At 46.8% G+C, this 24,596-nt stretch overlaps 1 protein-coding gene across 1 annotated transcript; it reads right to left on the bottom strand.

Annotated features, from left to right (window-relative positions):
• Positions 1-5,615: 5,615 nt before the first annotated feature.
• On the bottom strand, positions 5,616-16,953 carry LOC309682464 (E3 ubiquitin-protein ligase RBBP6-like; the record flags this gene model as incomplete). Its single annotated transcript, XM_082496555.1, has 5 exons — positions 5,616-5,628; positions 6,044-6,132; positions 10,736-10,751; positions 12,489-12,588; positions 16,788-16,953. The coding sequence occupies 5 exons, from the start codon at positions 16,951-16,953 to the stop codon at positions 5,616-5,618; spliced, it is 384 nt and encodes a 127-aa protein (XP_082352681.1).
• Positions 16,954-24,596: the final 7,643 nt, after the last annotated feature.

Below are 24,596 nucleotides of genomic sequence, written 5' to 3' on the forward strand. Positions count from 1 at the left end.
GGATCTGAGTAATGTTCCTAAAACCTGAAGGGAGGCTGCAAAGAGGCCAGAGCCAGGCTCTTCCCGGTGGTGCCCAGTGTCTGGACCAGAGGCCACGCCACGGGCATGCACTGAAACACAGGAGGTTCCCCCTTTAAGTCAGGAAACACTTCCTGACTGAGAGGGTGACTGAGCACTGGTGCAGGTTGCCCAGGGAGGTTGTGGAGTCTCCCTCCTTAGAGCTCCTCCAAAATGACCTAGCCACTGTCCTGGGCAGCTGGCTCTGTGCCGCCCTTCTTGAGCAGCGGTGTCAGAGCATATGGACCCCTGAGATCCCTTCCAGCCTCCCCCTTTGCGAGATTTGGTGGCGTCTCGAGGCCGTGCCTCCCTGCCTGCTCTGCAGGTACCAGGGCTGTGGCCACTGTGGGCCTGGGAGAGAGGCCGGAGTGGTGCTTTCCTGAGCTGTGCCCCACGGTGCACCCTGGCCCGGCTGTTCCTCTCCGGGCAGAGGGGCGTGGTCTGTGGGTTCTGGAAGAAGGTGTCCACCTAACTTTCCCTTTCCTTCCCTCTGTCCACAGAGATCCTGATTTTTGGAGGAGACATCCTGAAGTTTGCTGGTGTGTTCTTCAGACAAGAGCAAAGGGGAGCTGCTTTGCGTACGGCTGTGAGAAGTGCTTTGGCAGGCTGTGGTGTTTTCTCAAGCAGGCAGCTACAACTCGCCTGCATGTAAAGGGAGCAGGCGGTGATCAAGCCTGCTGGTTTGCTGGTCTTCTGGTGCAGGCAGCTGGGTGAGACGCCCAACACTCTCAACATTCATAGCATCATAGAAGCATAGAATTGCTGAGTTTGGAAGGGACCTTTAAGATCCTCAAGTCCAACCGTTAACCTACCCTGACAAAACCCACTTCTAAACCATGTCCCTAAGTACCACATCTACCCTTTTTTTAAACACCTCCAGGGATGGTGAATCCACCACCTCCCTGGGCAGCCTATTCCAATGTTTAATATCCCTTTCAGTGAAAAACTGTTTCCTAATATTCAACCGAAACCTCCCCTGACATCACTTAAATCCATTTCCTCTCGTCCTATCACTTGTCACCAGGGAGAAGAGGTCAGCCCCCACCTCTACAACTTTCTTTCAGGTAGTTGTAGAGGGTGATAAGGTTTCCCCTCAGCCTCCTCTTCTCCAGGCTAAACAACCCTAGTTCCCTCAGTCGTTCCTCATAAGATTTGTCCTCCAGACCTCTCACCAGCTTTGTAGCCCTTCTCTGGACACGCTCCAACACCTCAATGTCCTTCTTGTAGAGAGGGGCTCAAAACTGAATGCAGTACTCGAGATGGGGCCTCACCAGTGGCGAGTACAGGGGGATGATCACTTCCCCAGTCCTGCTCACCACACCATTCCTGATACAGGTCAGGATGCTGTTGGCCTTCTTGGCCACCCGGGCACACTGCTGGCTCATATTCAGCTGGCTGTCCACCAACACCCCCAGGTCCTTTTCTGCCGGGCAGCTTTCAAGCCACTCCGCCCCAATCCTGTAGTGCTGCATGTTGTTGTTTGAACCCAAGTGCAGGACCCAGCACTTGGCCTTGTTGAACCTCATACCATTAGCCTCGGCCCATCCGTCCAGTCTGTCCAGATCCCTCTGCGGAGCCAACCTACCCTCAAGCAGATCAACACGCCCGCCCAGTTTTGTGTCATCTGCTAACTTACTGAGGGTGCATTCGATCCCCTCATCCAGGTCATTGATAAAGATATTAAAGAGAACGGGCCCCAGCACCGATCCCTGGGGGACACCACTCGTCACTGGACACCAACTGGATTTAACTCCATTCACCACCACTCTCTGGGCACAGCCATCCAGCCAGTTTTTTACCCAGCAAAGAGTACACCTGTTCATGCCATGAGCAGCCAGTTTCTCCAGGAGAATGCTGTGGGAAACGGTGTGAAAAGCTTTGCAAAAATCCAGCTAGATAACATCCACAGCTTTTCCCTCATCCACATCCCTCATCACAAACCCATGCGGATTGGGCCTGATCACCCTATTCTCCTGCATGTGCCGTGCAATGGCACCGAGGATGATCTGTTCCATGACCTTCCCAGGCACTGAGGTCAGACTGACTGGCCTGTAGTTCCCTGGATCCTCCTTCCGGCCCTGCTTGTGGGTGGGTGTCACATTTGCCAACCTCCAGTCAGCTGGCACCTCTGCAGTTATCCAGGACTGCTCATAAATGAGGCAAAGTGGCCTGGTGAGCACCTCCGCTAGCTCCTTCGGTAGCCTTGGGCGGATCCCATCTGGCCCCATAGATTTGTTCACCTCCAGGTGCTGAAGCAGGTCCCTCACCATTTCCCTTTGGATTACAGGGACTTCATTCTGCTCCCCATCCTAGTCTTCTAAACAGTGGTATTAATGACCGGCAACTTAGGGTATCTGTACTTAAAGGACTTCTGTGTTAACACCCAATTTGAAAGTGAGGAAACCACGGTAAGCAGAAGTGTGTCCTGATTGTTTTTAAAGAGTTGGAAGCTCCTGTAACAGCAGATAACGTATTTGAAAAGTACACTTAGCTTCATTCCATTTAGCCTTGCTTAAGGAGATACAAATGAAGATTTTCTTCCCTTTCAGCTTGTTACAAATAAACTTTTCCTACAAACAGTTTACGTAAAAGTCCTCACGTTACCTGGCGTAGGAACTTGTTGGCAACTAAAGCATCAGGAGAAACATCTGTCTGATGACATGTTGGGCATGTATGTTCCTCAGACTCCAGTAATGCTGTTCTAATACCTGTGAATAAATAGAATCATCAAGTAGTTTGGATGATGAGGCACTATTGATTAGTGATTAAAAACTAAGGATTAGACAATGGGTGTTAGCCGACCTAAGGGCATTTTAGGGGGTTCTAATCAATTATCAAAAGACGTCTACCATTAATGGTGAATTTCACCTTGAGTTGAGAGCATGAAGCTATAAATGGTCAACAGTGTAAAAAATGTTGACTGTGCAGCAAGTAACTATCCAGTTTTGATATTTCCCTGTTGTAACATTTGAAGATGTAGAGCAGGCTGTGTCTTGATGCCTCAACTCATCTTTTTTCCCAGCATCTAGGACAGTGAGAAGTCACCAACCTCAAGGTTAATGAATAAAACACATCTCAAAAACGTTACTAGGTTTGAGTTCTGAAGGTTTTAACCCACTCTCCCGTGGAGAAGAATGTGGAATAAATGCCAAACTATCCTTTTGTTGCAGACCACAGGGAGTCACCGGAGTGGGCTATGTCATTTTGGATGAGAAAAAGGGCTGTGGACAAACTAAATGCATTCCATCGCTAATACTGTAATCACCTGCCCAATTACACACTCTTCTCATACTCGTCCCTTCGCATGTAAAGAGGATTTAACGAAACGCATAGAAAGGCAAAAAAGCTTTCTGCCTCGTTGTTTTCTCCTTTATAGGAGGAGAGTCCTTTGCTCTTCAGGGTATACTTAAGTATTAACTAGAACCGCTAAGAAAGCAATTTTGTTATCTCCGATTTCTGCTTTCAGAAGATCCGATTTGACGTTTTGAATTAACAAACACGGGGCTGACACTTACATTGCTCACAATAACTGTTTCCACAGCAGGGAATAAGAACTGCATCGGTCATTACATCTTTACAAATGAGACATAACAACTGATCTGGAAGAGGATCGTCTGTGGAGGCGGAGGACGGCTCCTCTGGTAAAAAGGGAGGCTTCTCCTTCTTTCCTCTGGCATAGGCTTCCCTGGAGGGGAGGGGGGGGAGGAAAAAGAAAAAAGTTAAAGATGGGTAAAGGAAAACTTTTCCAAGCTTAGGACTTTACCAAAGGAAGATAACAGATGCAATTCTTCCCACTCCACATTAGCCTTCTAAAACGTAGGCACTTAGTTTAAATGACTTTTCTAGAGCTACAACACCAGAGAAGGGAGGGGGGCACAATTTTCCTTCTGCAGAACTCTCCCATTCATTGGATCACCTAAGAGATGAGCTCAGACTAGAAAAAACATTTTCTGACAGCTAGAATTCAGGTGAAATGAATCCCACCCCTCCTTTGCCAGGGGTACATGTAAATTGCAGGCTCAGGACATAGTTAGTCCCTGAGTAATTACATTTTATAAATGAAAGAAGTCTATGTTACAGCTTCCACCAAAGGAGATCCACGACAGAAAAACAGAACTGCTACCAACTCCCTTTTTGTAAAGCCACTCTGGGCAGCACACCGTAGCATTTTCTTAGTTTACAGCAACAGGAAAACTTCAGTCTGTTTCACCCATGAGATTTGATAGGACTCAGAGGGGGAGGAAATCTCACTCCGACAGCCAGTTGTTAAATTTTACAAGAAGCCTTTGAAACACAAAACAGAGGCCAAACCAGCTTTCCAAGAGAACAACTCCAACTGTCAACACTACGGAAGTGTTTTGCTGAAATACAGGTTCTTAGCATACAACACGTTTAACCAACTCCCAGCGGCACGAGCACTGGGACCAGCCTATTTTCACATTAGAAAGTGTCACCGGTTTTCAGGTGAAGGTATAATGACGGTGCTTCCTCCCCCGTATCTACAGATGCTGGCCAACTCGCTTGCATTGCCACTCAGATATTGACGCATGGTTTCTCTTGCTCAGTTTTTGGTCAGTCTAATTAATTCCAGACCTACGCATTAATAGTTGGTATTGCATATCTTCCAGTGCTTGTCAGCATAGCACCCTTTGTATTGGGATCTTTCACCTCCATCATGAAACTGCTTGGAATTCCTGAGCTCCTTTTAAGTCTGGGAACAGACTCAAAATTTTTGTCCTGTGCAGAAAAGAAATGCAGACACATCTCATCTCAAGAGCCACACTTGAAACGACATTCCAACGATTAGTTTAGGCAGCAAAAGCCTTTCATCCTCTCCTTTTACCTAGCGCAAGGGTTGCTTTACTGAAAGCTTCACTGAAAGTGACAGAGCACTGGAACAGGCTGCCCAGGGAGGTTGTGGAGTCCCCTTCCCTGGAGATTTTCAAGACCCGCCTGGATGCAGTCCTGAGTAATGTGCTCTAGGCAATCCTGCTTTAGCAGGAGAGTTGGACTAGATGATCTCTAGAGGTCCCTTCCAACTCTGATAATTCTGTGATTCTGTGATTCTGTGAAATGCTTATTTTCCTAAATGAGTATAGCCAGCATATTCCACATTCTCGAGCAGTGTTTGGAACTCATCCGATGCCCTTTGCCTTAACTTCGGGTTGCTTCAGGGTGAGTTATCCCATAGCTCAGCATCCACCCCGAGAAGAGCCACAAACCCGCTCCAGTTCAGAGGGAGAGCCTAATTCAGTGCTCAGAATCAGCCACAGGGGAAACTTATATTCACCATCTATATACGAAGCTCGAATTCGTACCTCGTGCATATACATTCAGTGACAAACGTTAAATGGCATGAATACTCAGCCGGAGGCTGGTGTAGTTAAAACACGCAAATATTCAATACATGGCATCAACAGAAACATCGGGGTTGCAGATGAAATACTAAAATCTGTGAAGTGTCATTAAAAGAATTAAAAAAATAAAAATTTCCAATACTATTGAAATATATAAAAAGTATGCCTGAAAGGTCACAGAGAAAGACCTATGGACATATTTCATGTCCATGACCTAGAAAAAAGAAGATGTTACATTTAGAATGCCAGCAATCCCTTGAATTTTTAAGGGCTTTGCAACATTGCCATAGAACCTCTGTATTTCACCCCAAGAAAAACAATTCTTAATAGGAGTGCTCGTGCTTTGCTTACGAAACTGCCAAAGGAAAAGAACAAAAAACTGAGTAACACCAGAAGTCCCCCACAATCTTACCCTGCGTCTTGGACAGTTCTTTAGGTAGTGGCCAGGTTTTCCACAGTGAAAGCAAGTATATGACGGGGGAAGTAGACCCAAAGGTTTCTTCGTGTAACTAAAAGTGTTTTGGGGAAAAAAAAAAAAAAGGTAGGCACGTGTCTCTCTTGTTAAAACAAACACCTTTACAATTTTTCTATAATCTTCGAAGAACAGATTTGACACTATCAGCACTTACTTGATTGGATCATAGTCACGGCAGGACTGTGTCATCATAGCTTTTATTTTATCTTCTTCGGAAGCATTGGCTTCGGCCAGATCGGCGGTCTGCTTAACAGGTAATTATTTGACATGCACATTAGAAACACAGTTAAGCCCACACAGACTGTGACATAAACCTTTTGCACAATCAGATCTTCAAATTATTGAAGCCATCTATTTTTATTTTTTTTTTCAGAAGCAGTTGTTCAAGTGCTCCAATTACACACCAGACTCCAGATACAGGCAGGCTCTATGGGAGGGACTGTAAAGGGTTTGGCCCTGCAAGCACCTATTGTTCAAATCAGCCAGCCATGGTTTTGGTTTTATATGCATTCAGTCACAAAAGCAACCAACTGCTTTCAACATTTTGTTAAATGCTTCTTTCAGATACACAGTTTTTTCTCAACAGTAACATAATCCAGATCAACACCTATGAAATCCTTTCCATCAACATTTACAGAACACTTTGGAGATACCTGACTCATTTGTTGGAACCCAAACAGTTTACAAAACACATCCCAAACCCACAAAGCACTACTAGGAAAATGCCCAAATTCAAAGAGAGCATTTAATACACACCAATAATACAACAGAGAACTCTGAACACATGGCCTCCACGCAAAGCCGGTCTGCACTAAAGAGGTTCGAGTAAGGAACACTTTTGAGCTTATGTTATGTTGCTGTCTTTTTCTGAAATAGTTACATTTTCTCAAAAGCTTCAATGTGTACACCACTGGGACAGTTTTTTACATTGTAGAGTAAAACTTTACACGAGTTTACACAACCAAGGACATGTTTATGGACAGCACTAACGGAGCCTAATTTCTTTTGGTGCCTGCCTTCCAAACTACTTTTTTTTTTTTTTGTTGTCGAAGTACGCAACTTAATTTCTGCAGTGAGAGAGGGAAGAAGTTCCCAGGAGGAAGACATTTTGCTTTCTCGGAAAGGAACTCCAGCCTTTATTTTCAGAAGAAAGAACCAGCCCCTCTGCGTTAGGCCCTGCCTTCTCTAATCTTTGTACCTTTAAGGACTCGTAATTTAAACGACTGGCACTACGTCTTTGCCCAACGTGCAATCCCTAGTGCACAGTTACACATCTGCAAATACGACACACAGACACATTGGTATATGCCTATAAACAAGTGGGCGCATTTTCACAATTTACACAGTCTGCATTCAAACAAGTTAGATTGAGTTGTCCACTGAATATGTACTACAAGTTAGGAAATTGTGCAGCAGTCGAAGAATGGATCTAAAACTAGAACGACTAGAATTTCAAAAATTGCCGTGCAATTGGCCATGTTACAGAAACACTTCTATTTCGGCTCTTCAAAACCCCCATAGCTTACAGCCAATTAAATTCTTCTGTAAAAATTGTGTTCGTTTCCAACACAAACCTAACAAAACGTATGAAACAGGGGAACCTGCTTCTGAAGTGCTGCTTCTCTGTGTCTTGAAGATGACTAATACTACATCAACTACCTTGAAGCTGGTAAGGTACGCCCCTTCTATCTTCCCAAACCAGGAAACACGCTTGACAGGACAAGATCAAAATATACACACATTTTAAAGTTAAAATAAATATTTTAAATTATTAGAGATTAAATGGAAGTTTTGGTCAAATCACAACACTTATCCAGCTACAGATCACAGTACAAGATTTAAAAACACAAAGCAAACACTCTTGTTTTCTATCAGTATTTGAAAAGAATATACGTATACCTCAGTAAGCTGGGCCAGAGAAATAGATGCAGAAGAGTCACCAACCTGTTCACAAAAAATGAAACCCTTATTCAAGTTCTGCAACCAAAACATAGCAATAGATCACCTCTGCTGTAGTCTGACAGTCTGCACTAGAGCCTCTGGGTGTCACTGAAGGAGGCATTTCCACCCTACCGTAAGTTGTGTTTCTCCAAAGCAAAGTCCAAACCTGTGACAGCTTAAGAGTGCCTCCGTGGTCAATGGGAAGACACTGAAATTACCAAACCCGCTTGAGATCAACTTATTGCTCCACATTTCTCAGAGAGGGACCCTTCTCAAATGCTCACAACTGCTTCAAAGTCAAAGGGCTTAGGAAGCTGTCAACTTTCAGCTAGAAAGGATTTAGAAACAATATTTCCCTTTATTCAAGCAGGAAGCATCGCTACAGGAAACTTATTTTCCATGCAGTTTGTAAGTTAATCAGTTCACGTCTCATTTGTAAATGCAGGCGGCTGTGCTTTTATGAACACAGCAGTTACCTGTCACAATAAAGCACAGGCGTATCAGCCCTGAAACGTGAACTCTGCCCCTCCTGTCAAGAAGTTTAAACATGCCAAACTCACCATACCCCACAAAACCCAAACAAAAACACCAATGCAAAACATCAGCCATCAAAGTAACCCACCGCTTTGGCTAGAAAAAAAATTAAGTGCTCAAGATATTGAAATAGAGGTGTTTACCATAACAGAGAATCCTATAGAAACCGAGAAAACGGATTTCTTGTCTTTTATTAGACCACAGGCCATACTATCCAAATCAAGTCGGGAAGCGTGAGCCTTTCATATTATTTTCCTTGCTATCAGACCAAAGCCCATTTTTAGGGAGGATGAAAACATGGATTCAGAGCACAGTCCCATAGCTTTTTTTCTCCACACTCCTCCCTCCCAGCTCCTTGCTGGAACACCTCGCAGGAAGGAATTCCTCGGGCCACTAGCTAGTAACGGACAGCGGTGTCTAGTGAGAACTACTACTGAAGTGCAGTTCTTCCACAAGAGAAAAGGGTAACCCTTCTCTTGTTCCATTCCCAGTCTACTGAACTATATTAGGACACAAGCAGCAGTTAAGCTTACCCTGGTAAAACAGTATCAGAAAGACACTCGAATCTCTGCCTATTACGTCTTAAATTGTTCAAAAATATAGCACACAACTTCACGATGGAGACCAAACAGCTCTCCTCAAGAGGTCACTAAATTGATCACAAGAGAGATTAAAACCCTTCCTTGGAAAAAGCTCTTCTCCTTTATTACCTAAGGTAGTGGCAGAATTCAAGGGAGCAGTTGTAGCAGACTGGGGAGAAAACACCTACGTGCACAAGATGATTCCTCACTCCAGTTCATCATTCTTCCTCTGTATGTTGACAAAAGCACATACATCACTGTATTACTAACAAAAAAACTTGTTGACAATGCGCCTTTGGAGAGGAATGCCTTGATCTGGAAAGAGAGACCTCCTTTCCATTGCGAGTCTTACCAGCAGATACAACTTTCCTTCTTTTCAGAACATTTGGTACCTAGTTCCATTTAAAAGGAAGCCCCATCAAGTATTTTGAAGCTTCGTGCTCCATAGGCCACTTATTTTTACACGTGGAAAAAAAGGCCTGTGTTCTCTCATAACAGCATACAAAATGCATGACATAAACTGCGAGGGTCACTGGGCCACTTAAACTTCCTCAAACTCACCATGAGGGGCATTAGTGCCCAAAAAGGAATTCGAACCAATCAGTGACAGAATTACAGATGTCAGATTCAGACTTAGTGCTTTTAGACCTCCATACAAAAAGTTTACCATTTTAAGTTGATTGTATACCATTCCACGAGAATCAGAGGCTGTATTCTTCACCGAACACAGAACACGGAGACAGGGTTGACGAATTTCTAGATTGTTACCCCAACAGCTAACCAACTGATCAGATCCAGTGGTCCAGGCTTAGTGTAATGCCCCACATCATTCCAGTGCAGAAAAGGCAGTTATACTTCAAATAAAGAGGAAAAGAAACCCAAAAACTAATAGTGGTGTTCGCACTGTAAGGACTATTTTGAAATGCCTAGTTACACATAGCGTTCCACCCAAGTGGCAAATCAGAAAGTGGAAAGATCAAATGCAGCACTTGAGAATACCACTTTGCGTAGCAACGATAGTTAAATTCACAGCAATCTACTAAAGACATTTATGTATGCAGAGGGGCCCAAACAATATCACTGCAAGGATGCAGTTATAGGAACAAACACCCAACTATTTAAGGACATGGAAAGGAATCGTGTAGCTGAGCAGAACTGTCCTCAAAACATATGGGGCACCTTGGGTTTGGCATTTGTTTAAACCCCCACGTCAAAAGGGAAAAACAGGACCAAGACTAAAAACAGGGGCTTCTCGGTGGTTTTTGAGAACATTTTCATGTGGCAAAAAGGTATTTAAAAACAAAAGCTAAGTGATACAATGTGAAAATGGCAAAAAGTACCTTCCAGACAACATTTATTGCAAGAAACAGAAAGCACACAACCACCTATACAGACACACATATTACTAGCTACAGACGGACAGGTGTCAAACGTGGCACCGTGTTCAGCTGTGCAAACCGTGAACCTACGAGATCTAAAATCGGTCGTGTGCTATCTGTACAGCACAGTCATACAGGAACTATTCCAGCATATTCAATATGAAACACAATGCATCACTAGGCACAAATACACATCTTCACATTAGAACTGTGCAAATGGTGGCATTTCTCAGTTTTTACTTTGCTGAAGCAAATACCTTCTATTTACAACATATACTATGCTTTACTGGAAAATACATTAAGCTAATGTTTGGGCAATTAAGACAAGGCTACATTGTTTATTATTAAGTGCAGCGTGGAGAAAAAAAGTGAGATTGGGGTTTTACATACTGCTTCTGATGTTCCACTCACTGGCTCAGTTCCACATCTAGAAGAAGAAAGAAACGTGATCAGAATTTAAAATAAAGCACTTGTACCCAGCATAGAGTAGTGAAAACACATCATAGAACCTGATCACCAAAGCATTATGTTCTGATAGCCTACTGAACGTGGAAATTTACTTGTACGCGTAAACCATTCTCTCTTGGTACGTTCAGTGCAACTAAGAAAAAAAAAAAAAAACAAACCAAACCAAATCACATTTCTACTTTGTCAAAAAGTCCCCTAAGCCCTACAGGTAGAGGATACAACAGTGCAAGAGGAAGTCCTCAGATATTTTGTCGCTGATCCGTAAGTATCAAAAACATGACGGCTGTGCTACGGTTTGTGTTCTTAAATAATCAGCCATCAAAATACAAAGGGAACTTTAGCCAATCTGTATATCCCTAGTATAGCAAATAAGTACCAGATACAGTACTTCAATTGCTAAGAAAGAAGAGTGATAGTTTAGACACTTCAAAGTGCAGCTTTCCTTAAGCGAACCAAAAATCAGTCACCTGACAAAGAACAGAAATGTCAGCAGCGTAGTCCTTAGAACAGTGCTTCTTTGCGGAAGCCCAAGCACGGTGGTCAGATATCCACTGTATTTAGCCACCAAATGTGTTACATATGCTATATTGACTTAAAATAGGAGTAGAAATGTCACGTCAAAGCAGTTTCTAGGATTTTAGGCGCATAATATGTATTACACACTGTAACCCATCAGTTGATTTATTGAGAACCAACATTGGAAAGACACGGCAAAGCCACAAGCTAATAGTAGCTACTGATTGTGGGGGAGAGGCATATCTTGAAGAAGGCTGGACAAGACGACCATTCAAACAACGCTAAGGTAGCTGATAGAGAAGGGGTCTGTATGGATACATAAAGGACAGCAATAATCCTGTACTCGGGACTCCGTTTGAACAGCTGTAATGTTAATCAATATACCCGATCCTCGGTCCTTCATAAATCTTAGGAATACAGAATTAAAACCTGGAGCACAGGTACCAGCTTAGCATAAAAACAGACTTAGAAAGATAACGACTAACTTTTGGTAACGTGCTAAACTGCTGAACGAGTTTCACGTTCGGAAAGGATTCATCGTACTCGCACAGAAGGCAATGCACTTCAGCATACTGTTCTTTTTCGCTTGCCTGAAACGGACGTTGTCTTTAGGAAACTAATAGGAAGCCCCTATGAATGAAATGTCTCCTTTGCAGGGTTCACCAGATGGCAACCCTTGGTCGTTCCTCTAGAGCTGGTACGCAAAACCCGCAGGTTTGGGCCCTAAGAATACCTCCCATATCCCGTCCCCCTGCTCTCCCAAATGCAAGAGTACTCAAACACTGAGAATCAGACACTTCTGAGATGGGCACAAATTGTAAGTTTACACTACAATGAGTCTCTGTCTCTACTATCACAGCAATAAAAGCAAACACGTATCACAAGGAATCTCTCCACGCAGAGCAAACAGGATCTACAACTTGGGTCTCAGAACAATCAACTCCAAGAACAAACCCAACAGAATCATCTTAAAAGTTACCATTGTTGCAGTTTGAACCCCATGCCAGTCAAAAATGACAGTCTCCTTTGGGACAGACACCTTAAAATCTACCCCGTGACAACAAAAAGTCACAGCAGCTTTCACAAGAAACATACAGTCTGAAAGTCCCTGTAAACTAGTATCAATGAAAAAACACACCCAAACCCCCAACAAAGCACACAACGCTTTAGGGATACTTACCTAACAGATGTTTTGCTGGTAGCTTTAACTCCACTGACGGGGATTCTTCTGACAATTACCGACGAGTTCTTGGGAATCAGGGTGGTATCATCTGTGTATTCTGAAAACAACAGAAACACAGAGAAAAAACATCACTCAATTTGTAAGCACGTATATTAATAGGTAATTACACAGCACTTCAGAGACCCCTTGACAGATACAAAAGCAAAATTTTGCAGGTAACATCACGCTTTGATCGCCTCAACACCCTAACAGGACCTTGCGAAAAATCTTCCCGCTTGAGAATTACACAAGCAGCAAAATCTTTTTCTTTCTTTTTTAATCGTTGGAATGCCAACAGCAAAATAGTCTCAAAGGTCACTAAAGGAGAGTCCGCCAATGCATGAGGTTCTTTCCTGATCTAGCTTAGCTTGCTTTGGCTTCTGATAGGCTGCAATGCCAGTAGATCTTTGGAGAAAAACAAACCACAGCAAAGTCCCCCCCCCAAGAAACGAGATTCTGAAGTCTGACTAGCTTGCCCTGCAGCACAACAGGCACTTGGCTAAAGCATGAAAACTCGGTGCCACGGCTTTCATAGCTGCTCACTAAAAACGATCCACCTATGCGGCTAGAGCTCAAGGCTTACAGACACAGAAGACAGCCCGCCATCTCTCTCTATTTGTTGGAGCTCAATCCTCCGACAGCCACGCTTCTCAGCTGCTCAGTGCTTTACATTTGGATGGCAACAAAATGGCAGTGTCAGAATTTGGATCACAGAAGTTTGGTGTTTATTTCGAGCTTGCTTTCACAAGTGGGGCAGAATTGGCTCCAGCTAAAGTGGTATCTCCCCTCAGAAGCTAATTGTCTAGCTTGAATTAACCAAAGGGATGTGAATTCTTTCAACTCCCTTTTTGCAGAGCAGAGAGACTCAAAATTACGCTGTATTACGCTGTATAACAAGTCAAGCTCTGGCAAGGTGGTTTCTCTCAGGGATCATACACAAAATAGGAAAAGTTCACAATTTATGCTCCATTTTTCTGTATATTATTCCTACCAACAGGAACCTCTCTTAGACCAAAACATACCTACCAGAAGACATTATTTCCACAATGAGATGAAAATGTTACTTCTATTTCCAAATGACAGAACACTTCTTCAGAAAACTGAGCAATCATTTAGCTGAAACTAATTCCTGACCTTCCCCCGCAAGGGACCCAACAGCAAGCTTCCTCTGGACTTCTCCAGAGGAGTTTCAAATTGTAGGAGAAAGGAGTACTGATGATGAAACCGGAAGCTTTTACACAAGTCACACCCTGAAACCGACCCCTAGAGCTCTTCTCAAAAAGGGAAATCTAACCATTACACAGACACCTGTCAAGAAGGGCCTGCGCTGGGACTTTTTCGTGGAGAAGGAGCTCAGTCAGGACTGAGGCCCAGGCAAACAAGTGGGAGATCACACCACCTGCGGTTCTAGAAGCCCGGAGCAGCTGCTTCTACCTGCTGAACGGAGTCATACACTGCATCCTTTCTGGTCCACATCACCAACCGCTCGGCTGACATTTCAGTCGAGAAGGTCAGGAGAAGGTCAATTTGAACATGCACAACAGGTGTATGATGCAAAAAGAGGAATAAGTCCTCTTTTAGCATTTTGTGACAATTCATTGGCCATTAGAAGAGAACCATTGACATCTGCTTTCTGAATAGAGTATCCTTGCATGTACAGATATATAAATCGTCTTGTTTTCAATTCCTGGTTAAGCGCACGGTGAAGAGTGCTCTGTAATAAGTGACAGAAGATAATTTGCTGATCCAACCAGTTGCTGAATAACCATCTGGACGTAGATTATCCCAAGCTAAGGTTAAACATTAAAACTGCATACATAGTAAGAAAAGCTTAATCGCCATGCTATGATTTCATGACTTATGTATTGTTATAATCAAACACAAGCTGTATTTTTTTTATATAAACTATAAAAGCTAATAGTGTAAAATAGATTCAGACTGTGTAACTGTTATCCAAACGGATATACTAGCTCTGTATAAGATGCAGTTCTTGGAAACCGGTGTAACTGAAGTTTTATATAACCGCAATATCAGTATTGTTTATTCACCAAACCTAGAAACTGGCATTGTTCCACAGGAGGGTGGCAAGATAGCCAACATCTTGCTGTGTAGGCAGGATATGCATGATTGTGCAGACAGGGCTAAGCCACAAGGTCGGATTATGTCAGCAAAGCATGACAAATTGTGAAACAACGAATAAGAGTATGCCTTGAAAAGCGGCTGAAACCAACCCTGCGGTCTGGACAAAGACCAAAGAAGAACTGAGTCTGCGCAGGGACAAAAAGTTACTTGCGGTGATGAAGAGGAATCAGCAGCCTTTATCCTCAAGACCCTCAGCGACCACCACCAGGAGGCATTGCGCACGCGCAGTTGGGAGGAGTTTATGAAAATGACTTCTCAAAGCTAATTTTAATATGAAGCGGGGACAGGTTATGCATATGTATAAGCATATTGAGAAATCTTATGATTATATAATTAAGTATTATATATATTTGAGAAGGCCGCTACATTGGGCGCGAGCCTAGGTGGAGCTGCGACTCCCCGGCCACCAAGCACTGCTTTTGCTTTCCTACCTTAATAAATATTTAGTGAATCGGGTTTTGATTCAATTGGTCTTAATTTCAACTATAACAGCTCCAGCCGTCTAATAACAGACTGATAGAAAAATGAATTCACCTTAAAAGTCAATCAGTGCACATGTCAGCGGAGCAACTGAAGCGAGACAATAGCTCGGTGAAGTAAAGGCCAAACGGCTCAGGGAACTTTCATTTGCATTATTACTATCATACAGCACTGCGCTCCAAAGCAGCACCTCGATTGCTTTGAAAGGATGAGTCAATAAAATCTAACATACTTTCGATCACTAATCTCATTATATAGACCCTCCGATGCCTTAATGTCCCACTGGCACTGCTTACCATTACAGCGCGTGACTGGGAAAGTGAAAGCAATGCTGGAGACAACGTGGTAATGAACCAAACTGAGCCTGCCCCAAGCCCCTGGCCAAGGGACATGGACCTGGCTGACAGCACACCCCCAGGAGGTCCCAAACCCGCTGGTGACACAGTCAAAGCAGCTGACTCCCAGACAGGCAGGGCTCCCACCAGAACACTGTGGGCTTTGGAATGGGTACACGACTTGCTCTCAGCTCAACCAGGCAAACAGGAACTCCAGACCCTTTCTGAGAGCTCTACATAATAACGCTGCATGGCAGCCCAAGAATTCATTGCACTCTGAAGTGTAACCCAAGAAACCCCCCATAAGCATTGCAACACAAAATGGCACAGTGAAGGGCACGCTTTAAAAGCTGCTTAAATGCCTTCTCTAAAATGCACAGTTTGCACAGCGTTGAAAACACTGGAGGTGAGTTTAAACGCACCATTCCGGGGGAGAGGCTTTCTGAATGGACTTCGGCCTTTTTAGAACGTGCCTCTAAAGTAAGCACGGAAGAGGACATCCCCACAAGCCCTTTTGAAAATAGGTCCCCACCATCCATTTTGACTTCCCAGCATTTTAAAAAGAGTCCATCGTATCGTATTTTTCCACCGAGGTTTAAAATCCTGTTGACTTTTAGCTTACATTAGCATTGCTTCTAGTACTGGATTTCCATCATGAAAAGTAACAGTTAGGGAACTGTAACAGCTTAGCGTCCTCGGAAAAATCTGAACAAGAAAGCCATCTTCACTCAAGGTTCCCTTTGTCCTTTCCAAGATCATTTCAACATTTAGTCAGGACTCCATCCAGCACAGACCAAGATATAACCCCCCAATACTTTATGTCCACTTGTAGGAATTCCCAACATCCCAGGGAGGCAGAATAACCTGGTCTAGTTTCTTCCTTTTTCTTCTGAAAGCAACTTTAAGCATCTACATCTGACTAACGAGAACTAAAACTCACAGCTATACATAAAACCCCAAACTTTGGAATTCGTACATGTTACACCAAAATGTATTCTCTAGCTTTGCTCTGAAAACCACTGGGGTATTTTTGCGTTTTTGCACGGAAAACACCCTTACGACAGCTTCAATAAGCATCTGTGTCACGAATATTCCAAGTTTAAAATTGTTTTACCAAGGGCAGGGTGCAACACAGCCTGCAGGACCTTTTCACTGACAAACAAGAGGGATGCTCTTTCAAGTATGCAAGTTCTTTCTTCTTTAACTTCCCCTTGAGGCAACACCACATTGAAGAGAACCTGGCGAAGCAGCTGCTTTTCCTTCACTGCCCCGAGGCCCCGCACCCACTGCCCCCACATACCTTCTTTGGTCTGGGCGTTGCTGAGCTGCAGGTCGCAGTTGGCCGCCTTCAGCTTCTCGCGGCCCATGATCTGGCGCTTGAGGGCGCAGAGGGAGATGCAGAGGCCGTCGAAAGTGACCGTATCATAGTTCAGCTTGGAGGAGAACTTGTAGTGGACGCATGACATGGTCGGGGCCAGGCGGTGCCTTCTCCTTGACGGCATCTACCAAGGCAGACAGCGTTTCAGCCCTGGCTCGGCCTCCGCTCCCTCTCTCGCACGCAGCGCTGCCGGGCCCGACCCGTCGCTATGGCGACTCGGGTGCCCCGGCCTCAGCCACCTGCCGAGGGGTTGACCACCCACAACCGCAGGGGCCGCTGCCCACGCCTCACTGCGCAGGCGCAACGGCACACCGAAAGCACCACTGTGCCTCCCGTGACCCAGCACAGGGCCACAGACGGCACGTGTGCCGTCACCACCGGCCTGTCACCGCCCGGTGTCCCTCCTGTCACCTCCAGGCCTGTCACTGCTGGTGTGCTGTCAGCCCCAGGCCTGTCACTGCCGGTGTCACGCCTGTCACCACAAGGCCTGTCATTGCTGGTGTGCTGTCACCCTCAGGCCTATCCCTGCCGGTGTCCCTCCTCTCACCCCAAGGCCTGACACTGTCCATGTCATGTCACCCCCAGGCCTGTCACTGCCGGTGTCCCTCCTGTCACCCGCGGGACTGTCACTGCCGGTGCCCCTCCTGTCACCCCCAGGCCTGTCACTGCCCATGTCATGTCACCCCCAGGCCTGCCACCCCTGGGCCTGTCATTACGGTGTCCCTCCTGCCACACCTCCACATCTGTGGTGTCCCTCCTGTAACTCGCAGGCTGTCACTGCTTGGTGGCCAGGACATGCTGTCCTGTGTCGCGTATTAATTGAAAGGGGTACATTCTTAATTGCACTAAAGTGAATCACCTTGAAATATTGGAAACGTTAATCTAAATGATGGTAGCTTCCATCTTAATTAAAGCAATGATAATCCCCTACAGATTTATAGAGACTTTATTTGAGTAAACATGACCAAATTTTGAGATTTGTGATATTTTTCTCAAGGACTTGATTTTTCTCAGCAAGAAATCCACCAAAAGATAAGGGCAAAGTACATTAATTATTGAACGTGGTAAACCTGGATGGGTTTTAAATTTGTCAAAGCCAAATAGACACATTGCCTCAAAAGAAAAAGAAAAACAAAAGGTAGTGTGGATGCTCAAATCACTACCTGCTTGGTAGTAATGGAAAGCATTTGAATGCAAATTTGCTTGTAATCTTACTTAATCTCAACGTTTCTCATGTTGACAAGAGAAAAGGGCAGATGGAAAAGCCTTTCTCAACGGGGAATCCCTTTATCTGTCGCTGAGTCGTGTGGTGACAGAGACCACCCCCGAGCCACCACAGTCACGCTGGCACCCAGCCAACCACGCTGGGATGACCCCCTCACAGAGAATCTACAGCGGGACACACAAGAGAAAGAGAAAAAGAAGGAGGACAAACAGGAGGAACTGGTGGATGGCAGAGAAGGAAGAGGAAGGGGATGAAGAGCACCAGGAACACAGAATGAAGATGAGAACAAGGAGGAAGAAGAGAAAGAAAAGAAGGAAGACAGAACATGAGGAGGAGCAAGAGAAGGAGAAGAAAAGGTGGAGGAGGAACACAAGGAACTGTCAGAAGAGGAACAAGCAGCACAGCACTAGGAGCAGGAGAGAAAATAGGGAGAAAAGAAGGATGAGCAGGAGGAGGAATGGAAGAAAGAGCAACAAGAGGCACAACAGGAGGAGAAGGAAAATGTGGGAAAGAAGAAACAAGAGGAGGAAGAGGAGCAGGACGAGAAGGAGGAGGAGGAGGAGGAGGTAGAGGGGCAGGAGGAGGAGAAGGTGTCAGGAAGAGAAGGAGGAGGAAGGAGAAGGAGAACGAAAAGGGAAGAGGAGGAGGAGGACGACGACATCCAGGAAGAAGAGGAACAGAAAAAAGGCAGTGGAGGAGGTGCAGGAAAAAAAGGGGAAGAAGGAGGAGGAGAAGCAAGAAGAGGATGAACAAGAGGATGAATAGGAGAAGGACAACTAACAGGAGAAGGAGGGTTAGGATGAAGTTGTGGAGGCGGAGTGGAGAAAGGGGGAGGAAGAGGAGGAGAAGGAGGATGACTACAGCAACGACAAACAGGAGGAAAGACAGAAGGAGAAGAAGGATAAAAGAATGACAGCGAGGAGGAGTAGGAACAGGAGGAAGATGATCAGGCAAAGGAAGCGGGGGAGGAAGAGGACGAAGTATTGCGGGCTGAGCGTTCCAAGGCACACCTACAGCAATGTACAATGAGAAATTACAAATAAACGTCCTTGGGAACGTGCCCCATGGGCACCTTTTTTGCTTTTTCCCCTTCCAGGTGACGCTGGTCAAGGCCCTGGCACCCGCAGCCATTGGCTGTACAGCTCCCCTGACGCTGGATATCTCCCACACCTTTAGTAAAACAACGCAGCCCCAAGATTTTGTCTGTCCACCGGGAGCAGGGGGAGGAAGGTGTGCATGTGGGTGAGGACCATCTGCTTTATCCTTTTAACTGTGATCCCTCAGCAGAAACACTGAAAGATTCAGAGTAGAGCACCCCATTGAAATCAAAGGGTAAGCGGCCAAGAAGGCTCCAAGCGCACATTTTCAGCTCTCTGTCCCTCTGCCATCCCCTCCAGCCACTCTGCCGTCCCGTCCCAGCCTTCTCTGCCGCTCTCTCCCTCTCTCCTGCTCCTCCTCTCGGCCCCACAGGGGCTCCAGGGCCTGGCCCTGTGCTGGGGCAGCCCCAGGGAAGTGTCTGTGGTTGGGGGGGGGCGGGGCCGCTGGGCCTACAGGGGCGGAGGGCAGGAAGGTGTGCCCCGCAGCACGCTGGGAGCTGTAGTCCCAGGGCATGCTGGGAGCTGTAGTCCCGTGGCCCAGGGTGGCCCGGCGGCCATGTTGGGTCTGGAGCTGCAGTCTGGGCTCCAGCTGCAACCGGCTGAGGGGAGGGCCGGGGCTGCCCCTGAGGCGAGGACAGGCGAGTGGCTGGAGCTAGAGGAGAGGAAGGCCGGAAGGGACAGACAGGCAGACAGAGAGAAGGGCCCGAACTCAAAAATTTCCTGGCAGTGCAGAGAGCGGGAGCTGCGCCGAGCCCCGGGCCCTTGGGGCCGTGTTGCCCCTCTTCTGCCTCCCAGGCCTTGCCTGCAGCCCCCGTCTAGAGCGGGGGTTCGAGTCCCCTTTGGGGGTTCGAGTCCTCCTTGGGTTTTTAGGCAACACTGAATAAGGGAATTGTTTTTCGGTACAGCCATGGGTGCTGCTGTTTCTCAGGTGACAGCCTCCTGTTCTCCCCTAGGATGCATCGTAAAGACTTGAATAAATTTGGAGGAGAGCCCATGACTAAAGATAAATTCAAGTGATATTGTAATCAATGGTGGCCACAATATGGATTGGAGGATTGTAAAAAATGGCCAGAAAATGGGTCTTTCAAATGTAATACTGCATTGCAATTAATGTTGTTTTGTCGCCCAACTGAAAAAGGGAATGAAATACCTTGGGTTTGCTCTGAGAAGTAACTGGGATGTTAGAAAGAAATGTGGTTTAGTGGATACTAAACCTCAGGTTGGGATATATGTTTTGAATAAGAAGGAACAAAAGAATTCTCTTTGTACTGATTGTGGAATGGGAAGAAATGAATCAGGAAATCCGAAGGAGGCTGTGCAATTGTTGGCAGCCTCCCCAAAACAAGCTCATATTGATTATTCAAGTGAGGAGGGTGAAGTATTAATTCCTGTGCCTGGAAGAACTAGAAGACATAAACAGTAATTCAGGCTGTTGGTCCTGATGGCAATCCTGTGTTTGTACACGTACCTTTGACTACTTCGGATTGGTTGAGTTGGAAGCAGGCAGTGGGATCTTATGAGAATAATCCTGAAGGCATGTCGCTGCATGAAGCTTCGTCCAGCTTCACGAGGGCCTGTGGGCAAGCACACAGAGAGCAGGTGAGCGTGGGTGCAGAGGCCACGGCCAGCCTTGTCCTCCCCCACTGCCACTGGTATCTGTCTTAAGAGGGCTGCCAGAGTGGAAGGGGGCAAAGAAGCGCTACCGGGGGAGGCCGAGCGCTCCACAGGGCCTGTTGGCACTAGAGTGCTAGGGGAGCCAAGCAAAGCGGGCAACTGGCAAGAAAAAGTGTGTCGTCCCCTGAGCTTCTTCATTCTCACACCACACCACACCTCACCACACAGAACTTTTCCACCTGAGACTTCAGAAAGGCTCCAATGCAGGTGCGGGGAAACTGCTTGTTGAGCAGTCTCAAAGTCTCCCTGATCATTTGCTCAGCCAGCTTCGTGCATTGCATACGGCAGCAAACCTGCTCAGGAAAAGAGAAACACTCTGATCTGCTCTCGTTGCCCAAGAGACTGCAGGAACGTGTCGGTGGCTGGAGATGCCAGGGATATCCCCTACAACTGGGGAAGGCATCCAGCTCTGTCTCCCAGGAGATCCCTCCAGGCCTCCCCGTCTCTTTACCTCCCCTTTGAGGCTGAAGAAGGTGGCCTCGTCAAAGTGGGCTATCACCCTCACTTTCTTCTTTAAGAAGTTCCTCAGGACCTCTGCTTCGTTCAGCTTCACGAGGGCCTGTGCACAAGCACACAGAGAGAAGGTGAGCATGGGTGCAGAGCCCTCAGCCAGCCTTGTCCTCCCCCACTGCCACTGGCATCTGCCTTAAGAAGGCCTGTTTCTCCCCTGGTGCTGCCCGCTCACACACTGTCACACCAGCTCAGAGCACAGGCACCAGGGATCCTTCCGACCGCCTCCCTGCTAATGCCCCTCGTGCTAAGGGCACGGTGGCCTGTGTCTCTTGCCGCAGAAGAGGCAAACCGGAGGAAAAAGTCAGGGTCCGACCCCAGCATTGCCCTTCCAAGGCCTTCTTGAGGCATGTCCTATTGCAACGGCAAAGGTGCCCTGCCCAGAGCCAGGCGACCGAGAGGACTCCATGCACAGTGGGGACTGGCAAGCGCGGCAACTCACCGTGTAGCTGTCGGAGACATGCAGGTAGGCAGCCAGACACTCCAGAAGATAGTAAAAGGCTCTGGCAGCATCGCCTGTTGCCAGGTAGTGGTGAGCCAAAGGCACAAGCACCGATTCCACGATGGCTTTGCATTCACATAAGTACGCACTGTGGTGCTTCCCGTCGGTCGTGCTGGGCAGCTCAGTTATCTGTTCGCCCTTTGCCAGAACTCGCTCGGCCACACTAGTTAGAGGAGAGTTCCCAGGGGAAGAAGAGAGCAAAGAAGACACAGGCATCACCTAGGCTGCTCTTTCTCCCCACAGAGACGGCATCCAAAGCCCTTTGTTGCAAGCAGAGCACGAGGCCACGGGCAGGCGTGACTCCTACAGGTGCTCCTTAGGCAGCGGGAGCAAGACCAGCTGGGCTTTCTCTCACCTCCCACAGGCAAACCACCCGACTCCCTGCGGTGGCTTTGCCCCTGCAGATTTTGCAGCGCTACCCTGGAGGAACTGGAAAGCAAGGCCTGCTCCAGTGTAGCGGGAAGATCCCCTGAGCCCACAGTCTTCCTCACGCACTTGCTCATTCCGTGGCCATCTCCTCCCAGCTCCCGCCCCACAGAAAGCCTCTTCCCTACAGTGGAGTCACCACCGGCAGCCAAATGCCCGCACTTCCTTTGTATCCAGTGGAGTCCCTGAGCCCACTGCCTTCATAAAGAACAAAAACCTTGCCTGCTTAGCCAAAATCCTCTTCCATGAAAGCTTCTGTGCTGCAGCGTCTTCAAAGAAAAGGGGGGGTTAGACACCTCCTGTCATTCCCCAGGGTAGGAGCTGCTCTCCCTCTCCCCGTGGGCTTGCAAGGACCCTTGCAAGGGTCCTGACACCAGGAGGAAAGGCTTGGGCTGGTTGGAGCACACCATTCACACAGCGGTGACCTCAGCACGAGGTCAGAGACAGCCTCTCTCCAATGCCCCTTCCAGGGTGCGGAACAAGGCACCAGGCACTGCCAGATGCAGCGTGGGACACAAACTTCCCACAGACAGGGAGCCCCCCGGGCCCAGAAATGGCAATGTGGGCTATGTTCCCTGCGATAAGCTTCCATATGGTTTAAAAGAATGATAGTCACCTATGGATTCATAGAGATTTTATTTGAGCTGAATTTTGTGTTAAAGAAATGGAAAGAGTTGAAAATGAACTTCAGGGTGACGTTGCTGATGCTGATTTATCAAAACCTACGTATCTGTAATACTAATGTAGTTTTTCAGGTAATCCAGTGATTTCGGAAAATCCAGAACGTGAGTTAAATTACAGCATGTCGGACTTTTGATACCATGTTAATGAATGGAAGCAGGATATTAAGATTGAATTTGAAAAAGGAAAGGGTGTTTGGATTAGGGAAATGGAAGATTCTGGGGAATGATTCTAAAAATTGGAGTTGGCGTACTGATGAGACCCAGCAACCTGGATTGACTAAGCAAAGAGGACCATGTGATCGATTCTTCTGGGGAATGCAGGTCAGTTCCGTTTGGAAGACTGCAGAACAAGGAGAATGGCACAGTATGCAGTCTCCTCCGTGGTATATTGATTGGCCAGGGAATCAGTCAAAAGAGAATAAGAGAAAATAATTTGCCTTCTAATTTGACGGCAGAAATATACGAGAGGCAATAGAAATAGGACAGTTGAACAAGATCTTACATGGATTTGGGTTTTCCCTGATGGGAAGTAACCCAGGAAACCTTCTGCTGTTCAAGTAGCATTGTTGATACGCAGGGCATTCCTGTCAAGAGAGGGATGAACTGTAGGACTGGTCAGCAAACCGAGAAAAGCACTTGGAACTGTCAAGATCAGAGGAGAAGTAGGTAAAAGGTAATTTTGGCAGGGGGAGGTCGTGAGCACAGGACTCCTTGAGCGCCTACACAAATGATACCACCTACTCAAAAGAGAACAATGGAAGAAGACAGTGTCTGTGCACTAATTTACATAGGAAGCGAAGAAATCTCAACCAATCATTAAACAGGATGAAAATGCATATGTATTAATTGTTTGAATGTGTAATAATCAATGTATAAAAGTGGAGATTTTTGAAAGTATGATGTGCTCCTGTTTGGACGAGCACCCCATTTCTGTGCTTTAATGGAATAAACTTGGAAATACCTCTGCTCTGGGTGTTACTGGCTTGCACACTGGGTAAAGAACCCAGATTTGGGACCGGGGAGGGAGAAGAGGAGCTTTGGCCTCTGCAGGACGTGGCAGGGCTGGCTGGTAGCCCTCCTCCCCTTCACAGTCCTGCCCTTGGCAGCGCTCATGGTTCTCTGGTAGTCCGCTGCCTGGCCCCCGGAGCCCGCTGATGGGAGCGTGGAGCCCAGTGGAGGGGGGCTGTTTGTGACCCAGGGTTCCCAGCCCGGGGAGATTTCCTTGCCACACGAGAGGTTGCACAGCTCTTGTGCCAATCCCAGGAGGCACAGCACCTCCTGCTGACTGGCTGCCATTGGCCCCAGCCCTGGGAGAGTGGTGGCACTCAGGCACAGCGCTTCGGCACGACCTACAAGGTGGTGATGTAGCTGCGGGAGGCTTGATGTCTGCTCAGCCACGGTCCCTCTGATGGCCTCCGCTCTGGCACCTGGCAGCTGCAGGGCAGCCTGCGTGTATGCCCTGGCCTCCCTTTCCCTTGGGAACCCCCGTCTGCCGCCAGGGATGAGAGGCCTGGCTCCACGTGCTGGAGCTCTGGCACCGCCCAGGGAATGGGGCAGCTTGGGAGCTGCTGTCTCTGCCGGAGACAGGCTCCCCTCCTGGTGGCAGGTACTGTG

The sequence above is a fragment of the Vanellus vanellus genome (genome assembly GCF_965231255.1).
Source record: "Vanellus vanellus genome assembly, chromosome: 29".
Classification (NCBI taxonomy): domain Eukaryota; kingdom Metazoa; phylum Chordata; class Aves; order Charadriiformes; family Charadriidae; genus Vanellus; species Vanellus vanellus.